This window comes from Carassius auratus, chromosome 13, assembly GCF_003368295.1.
Source record: "Carassius auratus strain Wakin chromosome 13, ASM336829v1, whole genome shotgun sequence".
Lineage (NCBI taxonomy): Eukaryota > Metazoa > Chordata > Actinopteri > Cypriniformes > Cyprinidae > Carassius > Carassius auratus.
Window position 1 is genome coordinate 5,941,688 of NC_039255.1, and position 13,241 is coordinate 5,954,928.

The window sequence follows — 13,241 nt, forward strand, 5'->3', positions numbered from 1 at the left end:
TAAAGAAAATGATACTGTTGTTACTTCCTTCACCACTGTTAATTTTATTTGAAGCATTTTAATTCAAAATAGGGCATAACACACACAAGGTGAGCTCCTATTCAAAAGTGCTGACAACTTGGAAATACTGAATCAAAGCACAGACAGATGTGAGTTCGTCACACTGACAATTGTGGTAAATATACACTGGCCTATTTTGGGCAGTTATTGTGAGCACAGTAAGTACTTTGGAAAGTAGTTACAACCCTCCCCTTCTAAACATTTATAATAATTCTAGTTTAGTTGTTTGGTAAAAACTTGTGAGATTAGTTAGATATCTAATTGTATCTATCATGACACCCTGCTTATTAATTTCACATCCATTAACATGTCTACAAATCAAATTATATGTCAGATGTGAACATTTATTTGTGTCCCATAAATTCTGTATAGTAATTTGTACAGTCTTTCTACTTTTACACATGCTGTTTAATTAATGTTAGTGCTGCTAATACAGTCCCGCCTCTCTTTTCAATATGCATTCAAATAATATTCAACTGGATTCTGACAAAATGATGGAGTTCTCTTATTTGCATGGATCTGCCTGCTGGCCAAAACATAATTTTCATATTATTTGTGTACAAAGCTTTACAGCATCTTTTTTAGATGCTCTTAGAGATGGAGAATTGCTGGCACAAAGCAGAATGTTAGCTGGTCAAACACCTCCGATACAATAACTACAGAAAATCTTTTTCTCAGACATTTTCATATATGTGAATGCATACTGCATCTGCAAAATAAGTCCATGTTGTGCATTTAAGTGCAGTTCAAAATAGCCACTGGTGAAACATACAACTGTAAAATGAATTATTTGCAATATATTTTGCATGCTATAAAAAAAATGCTATCCTGCACAATGCTAAACAGCCAAACCTTGGTATTTATAATGTAGTCATATTTTTGTCTTTCAGATAAGAATGCCCTACCCATGAATACCACCTATACCTCTGACTTGCAACAGCAGGTAGCTCTAACTGTGACTCAATAAATGGCTATTGATTATTTGATAATAACAGGGGCTACGCCTTAGATATGTCCTTTTCATATGTCAGCACAAAAAATTCATCTGTGCTTGTCAAGACATTTCATAGGGCATTAAAGATCTGTGATGAGCACAACAGGTATAAACACATGCGGATTAGCTATGAAATGATATCTGTGAAAACATGTGACTTCTGTACTTGGAATGTTTTTAGATATGAGTTCACGTACATTTTCACCCTTAACGCTGCTTGCAAAATGTGCTTTAGGCGGTGTCTGTTGAAACAATGCAGGATTGTTCTGGCATGCACTTGAGAAGTGACATCATATCCTGTATCCCTCCCATAAGTCAAGTTATACTTGGAAGGGAAACAAATTCATAAAGCATTATAGAACACAAACTTTACAAACATTGGATCAATAGCACTTACTGTCTAATAAATGTGAGTTTGTGTACAGACTATAAATCAGATCTGAATCTGTTTTTGTTTGAGGAGCTGTCAAAAATTTATATAAGCACATTAGTGCAAAAAAAAAAAAATTAAATGTAATTTATATGAAACATTTTTAGCTTTCATCAAAATTGACTGCCACACAGTCACCGTTGTACAATGCACACATAAAACTGAGGTGAATTTGACAGTGTGATTTGAGAAAAGTAAAGTTAGAAGTGAAGTGTTTCTCCTTCAAGATCTAATCGCACTTTGGTAGGTAATCACCTCCAGATAAAAAAACATTTCATCTCCGTTGCCCATGGTGACGCTGGCATATACATAAAGTCACACCCTTATTCTGAAACTCTGCAAACAAGATTGTAACAATAGCATTGTGTATATGTTTTCTTAGAACATTATGCTTTCGGCAAAAACATAATGCTTATTCAGCACATGTCCAGTAAGATATTTGAGCCTACTGGATTTTAAATGCAACTTCCAAAAAACATTTGTAATTGCATTTGATATTGCACAGTTCTATGTTTGAAACTTTTAGTTATCATTTGCTTTAAACTGAAAATTCTGTCATACCTGCCCATAAGTCACTGTGAATTTAAATAACTTCTTCCTGCATAACATGGCAAGGAATTTTACACTGCTTTACAAGGAACATGCATACTAATCATCAATAACTGAAAGTATGAACATACATGTTGTTATATACAGTATGTTCTTATATAAATATATAACATGCATAGTGATAAATTATGTATATAGCACTGTAATTAGTTGCTACCCATCACATATTTTTATTTTTTTTCTGGCCCTGCTGTCTTTACAGAAGTTATCTGTTCCAACCAAACAAGTTCAGTCTCATATTTTATCTGCACTTCGATTGCACATATAAAGATTTATATATATATATATATATATATATATATATATATATATATATATATATATATATATATATATATATATAATTTTTTATTTTATTTTTTTGTTTTTTTTATATACAAATTAAAATCAATCACTGGTTATCCAGTAAATATATCTGACATAAAGAATGTTCATAACAGTTGGCCTTGTCTAAATAAGTTCTTATTAATCAGTATTATTTGTGCATAGGAATTCATACAATTCAGATCTACTGGCTACTGAAAGTAAATTGTTTGCTATTAAATTAATTAAGTACTGATGATTTTAATAATATCATATGTATTCGAATGAGCTGTGTTATTGCTGAGTGGAAGCTTTCCTGTGACCTCTGACTGACTGTGTTCAGCCAACACATAGGCTATTCTCCAATTTGTGTGCATTTGAGCTCCAGATCAAGTCTTTGTTATCAGGATCGCGTGTTGTCCAGTTAAATATTGACTAAGATCGAGAATTATTAACTTTGCATATACTCCTATGGAAATCAATAATGTTATGGAATCAATCCTTGTCATGAAATCTTTCTGTCCTTAACAACTTCACCAAGAAACTCACGAAAGTGCATCTGTTTTTAAAAAGATGGACAAATGCTTATTTTGAGCATGAATGTAACATTCTTTTGTCATGAGCGCAAACACAAACAGGTTTTGCCTGTGTATGTGCATGTATGCCTCGGTGTGTGTGTGTGTGTGTGTGTGTGTGTGTGTGTGTTGGCTGATGTGTGTGTGTGTGTGTGTCCTCTTCTTCAGCTGGAGTTGAAAGTTAAAGCGTCAGTCGTTCGTCATGACGGTCTGACATCGATGAAGGGGTTTTACACAGGGAATTAAGGGGAAACGGCACTTTAGACTGGTAAGTTGAGTTCAAATCTATGTGATAAAACTTTAAATCGTAATTATATTTCATAATTGTACTTTTTTGTCGCTTAGCAGTAAGTATGCGAAGCTTTGAGAGATTCACGATTCGCGAATATAAAATAAATGTAACGGAGTAACCTCATGTAACCTCATGAGAAAGAAAACATGTTTGTAATGAAGTTAATAGTTCATGATGTGTGTTTAAATAAATACAAGAGCGATAAAATCTGACAAGTTTAGCCCCTAAATGGTGGTCTGTTGTTGTTGCGACACACCCCGGTGCTGTTGAAGCAGATGTGAGCTCTTTTCCGATTAATTTTTAATGACCTGCTGATAAAGTACAGGAATCGTGCTTTTCGACTTTTTGAAATTACTACAAGTGATATTTGGCTGACATTAAAATAGATCAGATTTAATAGAAAGCCCAGAAATCTTTTCACTTGACGTGTTAACCAAGATTACTTTAATGTGGCTTTTAGACTTGAAATGGACGCCGTGTTAGTTTATTTTTTTCCCTTCTGTTTCAGTATCCATATTGTATTTAACCCTTTCAGACCTTAATTAAGTTGCAATGACATGACTGTTTTATTTCTGCCCTTAATGCATGATGACCATAAGTAACCATAACTGTCCAGTTTGTGACCATTTTAATAGTTATTTGTAAATATATAATAAAAAAGGGATTAACTGAAATCATAGTGTGATTTTATGACTTGTGTAGGCTAGGATATAAGTGTAACATTAGATTACTGGATTTTTGTAACATTTATATTTTTAGTGATTTGTGTGTCACTGGATGACTATAAATAAATAACATTTAACTACTCTAACATTTAAAATCGTAAGAAACCTGAAAGGCCTCCTACATGTTTCAATTTATGTTAGCAGTATTTTTCTTTTATTTAAATCAGATTTTAAATGTATCCATCATAAATGTTGGTTAATTTGTTTAGGCTTTATGAAAATGTGTGCCCCTACAATAAACTAGGCACATGTTTGATTCTCATATGTTTAATGTACTCGGGGAACAAACATATGTTCTCCTCATGTGGAATTAAGGAGTATTCTAAATATTACTATTTTTATTTTTTATTTTGCATTGGTGCAGGTGTAAATATGGCACATCGTTCCCAGTGCTCCTCTGCCGGGGACAATCCCCTGGACCCCAACTACCTGCCCCCTCATTACCGTGAGGAATACCGAATGGCGATTGATGCTCTGGTTGAAGCTGACTTGGAGGGTTACTATGGGTTTCTTAAGAAAGCAGATGTGGTTGATTTCTTATCCTGTTCAGAGATTGAGTATATCAAATGCATGGTTCAGGCTCCACATCACATTGCCCAACCAGAGAGGCGATACATGGCTGAAGATGTAGATGGCTCTTCTGATACTTACTGGCCAGTACATTCAGACCATGATGCTCCCAGCCTGGACCTTGGCTGGCCACAGCAATTCAGATTTATTGGACCCACTGAGGTCACTACATTGGTGAACCCGTCTGACCCCGAGATGCCCAGTATCAAGGAGCAAGTCCGCAGAATGATCAAGAATGCACAACAAGTGAGTTTTACATTCTGTTCAAGAGCAGTAATAAGAAAGATATTATTAGTGCATGGCAGAAGTCAGTAAATATAGATAGTCTTCCCTTTTTGCTCAGTGATTTTAGTCACTTTGGTACTGTTTTCACAAGTAAGCAGTCAGAGCTTAGTAATGCAGACTGGTCACACAAGTTTCACAGCTGGTCTTTCATGCTAAACTTGACACACTGACAGCTATTAAGCACTCATTAGGTTTGTATAATCTAATGAGAACTTTGTTTAACTGGCAAACACAACTGAATTAAATTATTTCAATTTAGACATTATAACCGGTTTATAATTATGACGGTTTATAATTATATTAGACATTATGCCGGTTTCTAGTTTCAAATTGCTCAGAGGTGCTAGATGAAAAATGCTGAATTCCTAACTGACACAAGATCTGTCATGTAATATCATAATAGTTGGTGTGATCAATGATGGCATGAAATGGCATGCAATTACATGCACTGTTGCCTATAGTAATGCTATTCCCACAATGCCTTTGTACTGTAAAAATATCATGCATATTCTGCAGACCCCCCCCCCCCCATTTTTTTTTCTTTGAGTAATGTATTTTTTATTTCTTGTTCTAGGTTATCGCTGTGGTAATGGATATGTTTACAGATGTTGACATCTTTGCTGATATCCTTGGTGCAGCGACACGTGGTGTAGCTGTTTATGTTCTTCTTGATGAACTGAATGCTCACCATTTTGTTGCAATGGTCAACAACTGTAGGGTGAATCTGGATGAAATAAAAGTGGGTACTTTTCATAGATGTTTATCACAAATTGAGTAGTCCTTTAGGAGTGTTTTGTAGTCATTCAATAATTTCTAGATTTACGACTCAAAATCAGCATATGAATGACTGGCCTTAGCATTGATTTTTCAAAATGTATTTATTTATTTATTTTTCCAATCATAAAAATGGAATATCATGAATATGATAGAAATATAATTTCCTATGATAGAAATAGTAGTAAAGTACTGTTACATACTTATTTTGATAATTTTGTATGAATAATATATGAGAGCGTTATTAAGACTTTACCATTTTTTACCATAAGGTGGTTATTTTAAAACTGGTGTAAATGCATTAATATTCTTTATACTTGCAGTTCATGCGGGTAAGAACTGTATCCGGTAGTACCTATCACTGCCGAACAGGAAAGACCTTTAAGGGTCGGATGATGGATCGCTTTATACTGGTAGACTGCAGAGCTGTTTTAAGTGGCAACTATAGGTAGGTACATTTGATCTTTTAATGTTTTTTTTTTTTTGTCTGTTTTGTTTTTTCTTTTCTTTTTTGTAAACCATAAAATAATATATATATAATAATTTTTTTTTTTATGTACTGTGTTCTGAGGTTGGTATGGTCATTTAATATCTGTTGGTTAATGCATTTTCTCATTTTGTGTTGCAGCTTCATGTGGTCTTTTGAGAAGATACATCGCTGTCTTGCTCATCTCTTTTTGGGACAGCTTGTAACCACCTTTGATGAAGAGTTTCGGATTCTCTTTGCCCATTCAGAGCCACTGGTTGTTGAAAATGTTTTGGCAAATATGCAGCACTCTAGTGGAGAACCTGGAAGCTACTACAACACAGAAAAGACCCACATGTTTAACAGAGATAATCTAACCATGGGTATGGAATTGGCTGGTCGTACTACAGAAGATAGTTTGGGTTACAAAATGTTACCTTTTAGGAGTGAATCCATCCACAGTGCAGCAGAAGCAAATCCCTCTATTCAGAGGAACATGAACCTGCATGCTGATCAGCAATATAGAGGGAACCATCAATTTATAGAGCACGGAAGGCAAATGAGAGGACCAAATGATAGGGTTGGCTCCATAGGACATAGCTCTGAAAATATTCCTGATTATGAATATATGCCCCCTGAAAACCATCTAACAATAAGAGGAAAGCAGTACATGGAGGGAGCAATTCCCCACGTTGGACACTTTGCACAGGAACCATGTATTCACAAGGGAGCTGGATTACAATCTGGTTATGACATGTATGGAAGGTATAGAGGCCAAGGCCAACACATTGATCAGTTTTCAGGGCCTGTCTACCCTCATGAGGTAGATAAGGATGAACCACCTGGAGCTTATGACCATATTCAAAGATACCTGCAGTCTCAACCTGCTATGGAGGAAGGACATGGGCCAAGAAATTTAATACCACCTGTGCAGTCCAATCTCAAGAGACATAGCATGGGACATTCTTATACATGTCAGACCTCCCCAACACAACCGAACCCACCAGAACAGAAACATTTCTTCAATGTAAACCGCAAAGCACAGGATGTGAGTCAAAAGCAAGGCATGCGGGACTGGAGAATCAGCTCATACCTTAGTGCATATGATGATCCAGGAGAGCTGGATTTAGCTGAACTTGAAGGATCCACTGCATGTGATGACATTCCATGTTTTACGCAGGAAGCTCCTTGTGGCCCCATACGTCCTGAAATTAGACTAGGAAATAGAGAGTTTAACAGGATACCTTCACCTAGGGAAAATACCATGTTTGCCCAAATTCAGAATAATTCTATTATGCCTGACAGTTCAGTTAATCATCCATATAACTTATCACAAATAAATATCAAAACAACACCAGCATCAACTTCAGAGTCTTCTTGCACCACTGAGGGTGACAAAGTGGAGGAGACACAGAATAGAGAACATAAAGAGACTAGTCGGATAAGTGAAGAGTTCCTCAGGAGGAAACCCAACCGACAAGTCCAGAGGAGTTCCAGACTGAGACACTCACTAATATTCAGTTCAAATTTGGAGTTGCATGCATCAGAAGAGATGAAAGATACTGGTGAAGAAAAAGATGTAGATGAAGCTTCAAAACTTTCAGCTCGTGTGTCCCAAATCATGGATAAAAGGAGAACTGGTTCTCCATTTCAACCATTTCAGTGGAGCAGTTTGGCAAAGTCAGCCACATTTGATAACTCTGCCTCAGAGTCTGCACAGCCTGAGGATAAACTGAACAAAATGGGTGAAACTTCTGATGTAGATAAGGTTGAAATATGCCGAAATCTTAGAAAGAATTCATTACAGGGTGATCTGCAAGAAAAAGATCTGGCCCAAACAGTTCCTGAAACAAACAGCCAAAGGGATGAATGCCCATCTAATTTATTGCAAAAGTCATCTTCTTTCATAGATATGAATGACCCTGACTCTAGGCTGAGGTATTTCAAAGAGTTAGCAGCCAAACGCAAACTTGCAGCAGCAAAGGCTTCTCAGAGCAATCCTATGAAAGCCACCCATAAGTTTACTCTACCAGAGAAACCTTTAACTATTGATGCAGATAAAAAATCAGGACATGTTTTCAAGATCCCAGAAACTCCACTAAAGTCAAAAAATACCTCTGTCACAGAGATTAAAGAAACCTATAAAGACACCAAATGTGAGGAATCGAGTAAAGACATCCTACATAGAGCTACTGATGCTGAAAAAATTAGATTTAAGAAACAGCTTGCAGAAAAGTCTGGCTCATCTTTAAAAAATTTAAAGGGAGACATTGATCAAGCTCTAAAAGAAGAGGCAAGAACAGTATCTACAGCTAAAAACCAGACACCCCCCATTTTAAACATTGTTTCACAAAAGCCTTTCGGTGCCTCACAAAATCAAGTCATTTCTGTTGCATTAGATAATACCTCAACAGAATCTGGCCTCAACCAATATCATATTCCTAAAGAAACAGATCCCTCCCATGCCATTGCGACTGAGAGTGGTCTGCCTATGAAGTTACCACAGACAAAGTGTGTATCATCACTACACACCACTACAAATGAGGGAAGTCTGTCTGCAAATGATTTACAAACTCTTGCACAGAATGTATCCAATATATCTAGCACATGCTCTGATACTGTACCTCTTGATTCTAATTCAACAGCAAACCATGCAACTGTAGATACTTGTGTACCTTCAAAAAATGATCACAAAGATACAGTTCCATCCCCAGCATTTTTACATACACCTGGAAATAGTTCCAATAAACACCCCACTGCAATAAAGGCAGACTCTTCTCAACACCTTAATGAAACTGGGGCAGATATTTCAAAACACTCCACAACAGTAGGGGCTGAACCATCTACAGTAGAAAATGTGTATCCCCAACACCACTCTGTAACAGAGAAAAACTCTTCTCATCAGCATACTTTAATGGAAGCCGACTCTTCCAAACAACCCATTACCACAGAAAGTAAACCCTCACAAAAATCTACTTCACCAGAGGCAGACTCTTCTCAACACACTCCTGCATCTAATACAGACTGTTTTCAACAGTCTGCTGCAGTGGGGAAAAACGTTTCCCTGCAGCCCTCTGCTACAGAAAGTGGAACTTCAAAAGACTTCCCTATTACAACAGAAACTGACTCTTTCCAACAGCCAACTGCAGCAAAAAGGGAATCATCACATCACTCCACCACAATTAAAGTAGACTCCTCTCAACATCAAATGGAGACAGACATTCCTCAAAAGTCTAATGCAGTGGAGACAGATTCTTCCCAGCAACCCACTGCAACAGCAACAGACTCTTCCCAGCAGCCCACTGCAACAGAGATAGACTCTTCCCAACAGCCCACTGCAACAGAGACAGGCTCTTCCCAGCAGCCCACTGCAACAGAGACAGGCTCTTCCCAGCAGCCCACTCCAACAGAGACAGACTCTTCCCAGCAGCCCACTGCAACAGAAACTGACTCTTCCCAGCAGCCCACTGCAACAAACACAGACTTTTCCCAACAGCCCACTGCAACAGAGAATGATTCTTCCCAGCAGCCCACTGCAACAGAGACAGACTCTTCCCAACAGTCCACTACAACAGAGAGAGACTCTTCCCAGCAGCCCACTGCAACAAAGACACACTGTTCCCAACAGCCCACTGCAACAGAGACAGACTCTTCTCAGCAGCCCACTGCAACAAAGACAGACTCATCCCAGCAGCCCAATGCAACAGAGACAGACTCTTCCCAACAGCCCACTGCAACAAAGACAGACTCTTCCCAACAGCCCACTGAAACAGAGACGGGCTCTTTCCACCAGCCCACTGCAACAGAGACAGACTCTTCCCAACAGCCCACTGCAACAGAGACTGGCTCTTCCCACCAGCCCACTGCAACAGAGACAGACTCTTCTCAACAGCCCACTGCAACAGAGAGAGACTCTTCCCAACAGCCCACTGCAACAGAGACAGACTCTTCCCAACAGCCCACTGCAACAGAGACAGACTCTTCTCAACAGCCCACTGCAACAGAGACAGACTCTTCCCAACAGCCCACTGCAACAGAGACAGACTCTTCCCAACAGCCCACTGCAACAGAGACAGACTCTTCTCAACAGCCCACTGCAACAGAGACAGACTCTTCCCAACAGCCCACTGCAACAGAGACAGACTCTTCCCATCAGCCCACTGCAGCAGTCACAGACTCTTCTCAGCAGCCCATTGCAAAAGAAACAGACCCTTCCCAGTGTCCCATTGCATCAGAAACAGACTCTTCCCAGCATCCCACTGCAAAAGAAACAGACCCTTCCCAGCAGCCCACTGCAACAGACAAAGACGCTTCCCAGCAACCCACTGCAACAGTCACAGACTCCTCAGACACAGACTTTTCCCACCAGCCAATTGTAACAGAGACAGAATCTTCCCCTGAGCCCACTGCAGCAGTCACAAACATTTCCCAGAAATCCACTTCAACAGTCACAGACTCTTTCCAGAAGAACAGTGTAACAGCCACAAACTCTTTCCAGAAGTCTGTTCCAACAGAGACTGACTCGTCCCAGCACCTCAGTATAACAGAAAGTGAGCTACCCCAAAATCCCACCAAAATGGAGACAGACACCTCCAAACATCCTATTGAAACAAAAAATGAATCCCTTAAAGGCATCACTGCAAAAAACTCTGACTGTATGAATGAGAAAAAAGATGAGAACTTATCTGAAGGCCTTATAAAACTAATACCCATTCCAGAGGCTAACAATACTCAAAAAGAAAATAGCATATCTCAAAATGAAGTCACCACAGTCTCATGTTCCCCAGCTAAACATTCCCAATCTGAAACTGTTACACCTTGTGGTAGCCAAGTGGAACTAAACGAAACACAAGCATCGGCCAAACCATGTATAACTCCTACAGTTAAAGATGCAGACAATGGTGCTTTAACTAGTCTTGATTCAGTGGAGGTGTGCTTAACTTCTCAAGGTTCTCCAGAGTCTTGCCTGTCCTCGAATGAGATCAACTCAACTCAGGGAAAAACACAATTACAATCTAGCTTTTCATCAAACTCTATGCAATCTAGCTGTCAAAATGACTCAAAGCCTGAGAAAACAGATGAGTGCCAGAAATCTGACTCCATTACAGAGCAAAATCAGAGTCATGACCCTTCACCTGTAGATGCAGGGCCCAATATAGCTCACATAGAAGTTTCTACTGCAACAGACTCTAATGAAGTTGATAAAATGAAACAAACAACACCACAGGTAGAAAACACTGTGACTAACTTAGCAGAGGTGTCAGAAAAATCACATTTAACTGTACACAGTAATTTAGAAAATCAGTCTTCTATTGCAGAGAATGCAAAATCGAAAATGTCTGCACATCAGACATCAACTGCAAATGTTATCTCTTGCAGCAACCTTAGAGATGACACTAAAGTTCTTTTAGAGCAAATTTCAGCAAAGAACCAAAGCAGATCTTCCCAGTCCAAGCAGACTCTTGATGCACCCAACGAAGCCAAAAAGGTTGAGGTCCGCCCTGCAGATAATTTGTTTTCAAATTATTCAGGAAGGCCCTGGTCCTCCAAGGCTACACCAGAAGAGCGGGAGATGTTACTACAAAAGATGGAGCAAATGCGTAAACAGAGGAAGGTCTACAGCCGTTTTGAGGCATGTTGTAGAATTTTTATTCATATGAATTCATAATTTTTAGTAATGTTGTATGTGTGTGTGTTTGTATGCCTTCACATTTTTTTTTCCTGTGAAAATATTAATAGTTTGTTGCATAGATTCATTGTCCAAAAGTTTAATATCCAAAAGACTGAAGTTATGTTTAAATGTAAATTTACATTTGCTATATTACTCAAGCATTTGTATTTGGTGTTTTCACAGGCCTCATGAATTAAAGAAACCATTGGAAGAGGGGCTCCCTTGATGAACAACAAGAGGATAGTGATTTTTTCTACCTCATAACAGTGAACCCACACAAACTTGGATTGAGGTGTCTTATAACTTCTGATTATGCCAAAGAGTGCTGCCTACTGTATATTGAGAGAATGGAAATCCCTGCAGGGCTTAACAAGCTATGCAGATGATCTGCGTGACAAAACAGGAACTCTTATCAGCCTTTGATAGGGCAGGTATTTCTCTGTGTGTATATATAGTGTAGCTGTGAAACACATTTCTGAATCTTTTGTAGTTATTGGTAGTTCTATATTCAGAAATTATGACCTGATATAAATACTGTAAATAGAAAGTTGTTTACGTAACAAAAACAAGGAGTTCATTAAAAATGTAACTGCCAGAGATGGAGCATGTGAGCGATGTGGAGTGGGGGAGGAGTTGCGTGGTATTGCCAGGAGCAAGTAGCAGGTCTTCTGAAAGTCTCCAAATCGTTCTGATACTGCTCCAACATGTTCACAGACTATTGTTTGTTTTTCAGTACAGCATAACACTTTTCTCCCAAGTATTTTTTTTTCATTTGATATATGTATTTTGTGCCCAGATGTTTTTCAGTGATCATAAAAACAAACACTGAAAGAACTTTATAGTTGATAGTTATATAGTTTACATTTTTCTTTATACATTTTCACTTTATAGTTACATTTTTCTATGAAGTGAACTTGAAGCAGTGAGTAACAGGAAATTGAAAACATGGAACAAAGTGGAGCTGGAGCAAAATGATCATAGGATGCTTTGAAGAGGGAAAATGGATTTTGTTCAGTCACATGGTCGGGCCAGAGAATAGAAAAAAACAGACTGTGTTTACTTGTCCATCAGCTGATTGTGTAAAGCCAACATAAAATAAATTATGATGGTCTGTGTTGGTGCACAATGGAAACTCCAAAAGCATGTGTTTTTGAGTCCAACGTATTAATGAGGACAACATGTACATGCAGCACCTTTTTCTAAATAATTGAGTTTCTCAATATATCAAATTGATAAAGTACACAAAATGTGCAATATTGTGAATTTAGGATGGAATACTGATTTATTTAAATTGTGAAATCTGTTTGACAAAAATAACCAGTGTATTAAAACTGCGTCTGTTTTTGATGGAGGTCCCCGTAAGCTACACGTGTAAAGAACCAAATATGTCTGTTACATATTACCTCCCATTTCCAAAAGTTGTATGTTTGAATAATTTTTAGGGCAAAATGAGTAATACTACTCCAATATGAAACTAAATATATATA

General features: G+C 38.1%; 1 protein-coding gene across 1 annotated transcript; it reads left to right on the forward strand.

Annotated features, from left to right (window-relative positions):
* Positions 1-3,085: 3,085 nt before the first annotated feature.
* Positions 3,086-13,241, forward strand: LOC113112432 (protein FAM83H-like). The gene is made up of 6 exons (XM_026278004.1): positions 3,086-3,239; positions 4,353-4,804; positions 5,418-5,582; positions 5,941-6,065; positions 6,246-11,715; positions 11,938-13,241. The coding sequence occupies exons 2-6, from the start codon at positions 4,361-4,363 to the stop codon at positions 11,944-11,946; spliced, it is 6,213 nt and encodes a 2,070-aa protein (XP_026133789.1). The 5' UTR covers positions 3,086-3,239; positions 4,353-4,360; the 3' UTR covers positions 11,947-13,241.

Bases quoted from the DNA above. Each gene is read 5' to 3' on its own strand.
- LOC113112432 (XM_026278004.1), top strand. From the start codon at position 4,361: ATGGCACATCGTTCCCAGTGCTCCTCTGCCGGGGACAATCCCCTGGAC. The intron at 5,583-5,940 runs GTGGGTACTTTT...TTATACTTGCAG, and splicing joins TGAATCTGGATGAAATAAAA to TTCATGCGGGTAAGAACTGT. The intron at 6,066-6,245 runs GTAGGTACATTT...TTTGTGTTGCAG, and splicing joins GTTTTAAGTGGCAACTATAG to CTTCATGTGGTCTTTTGAGA.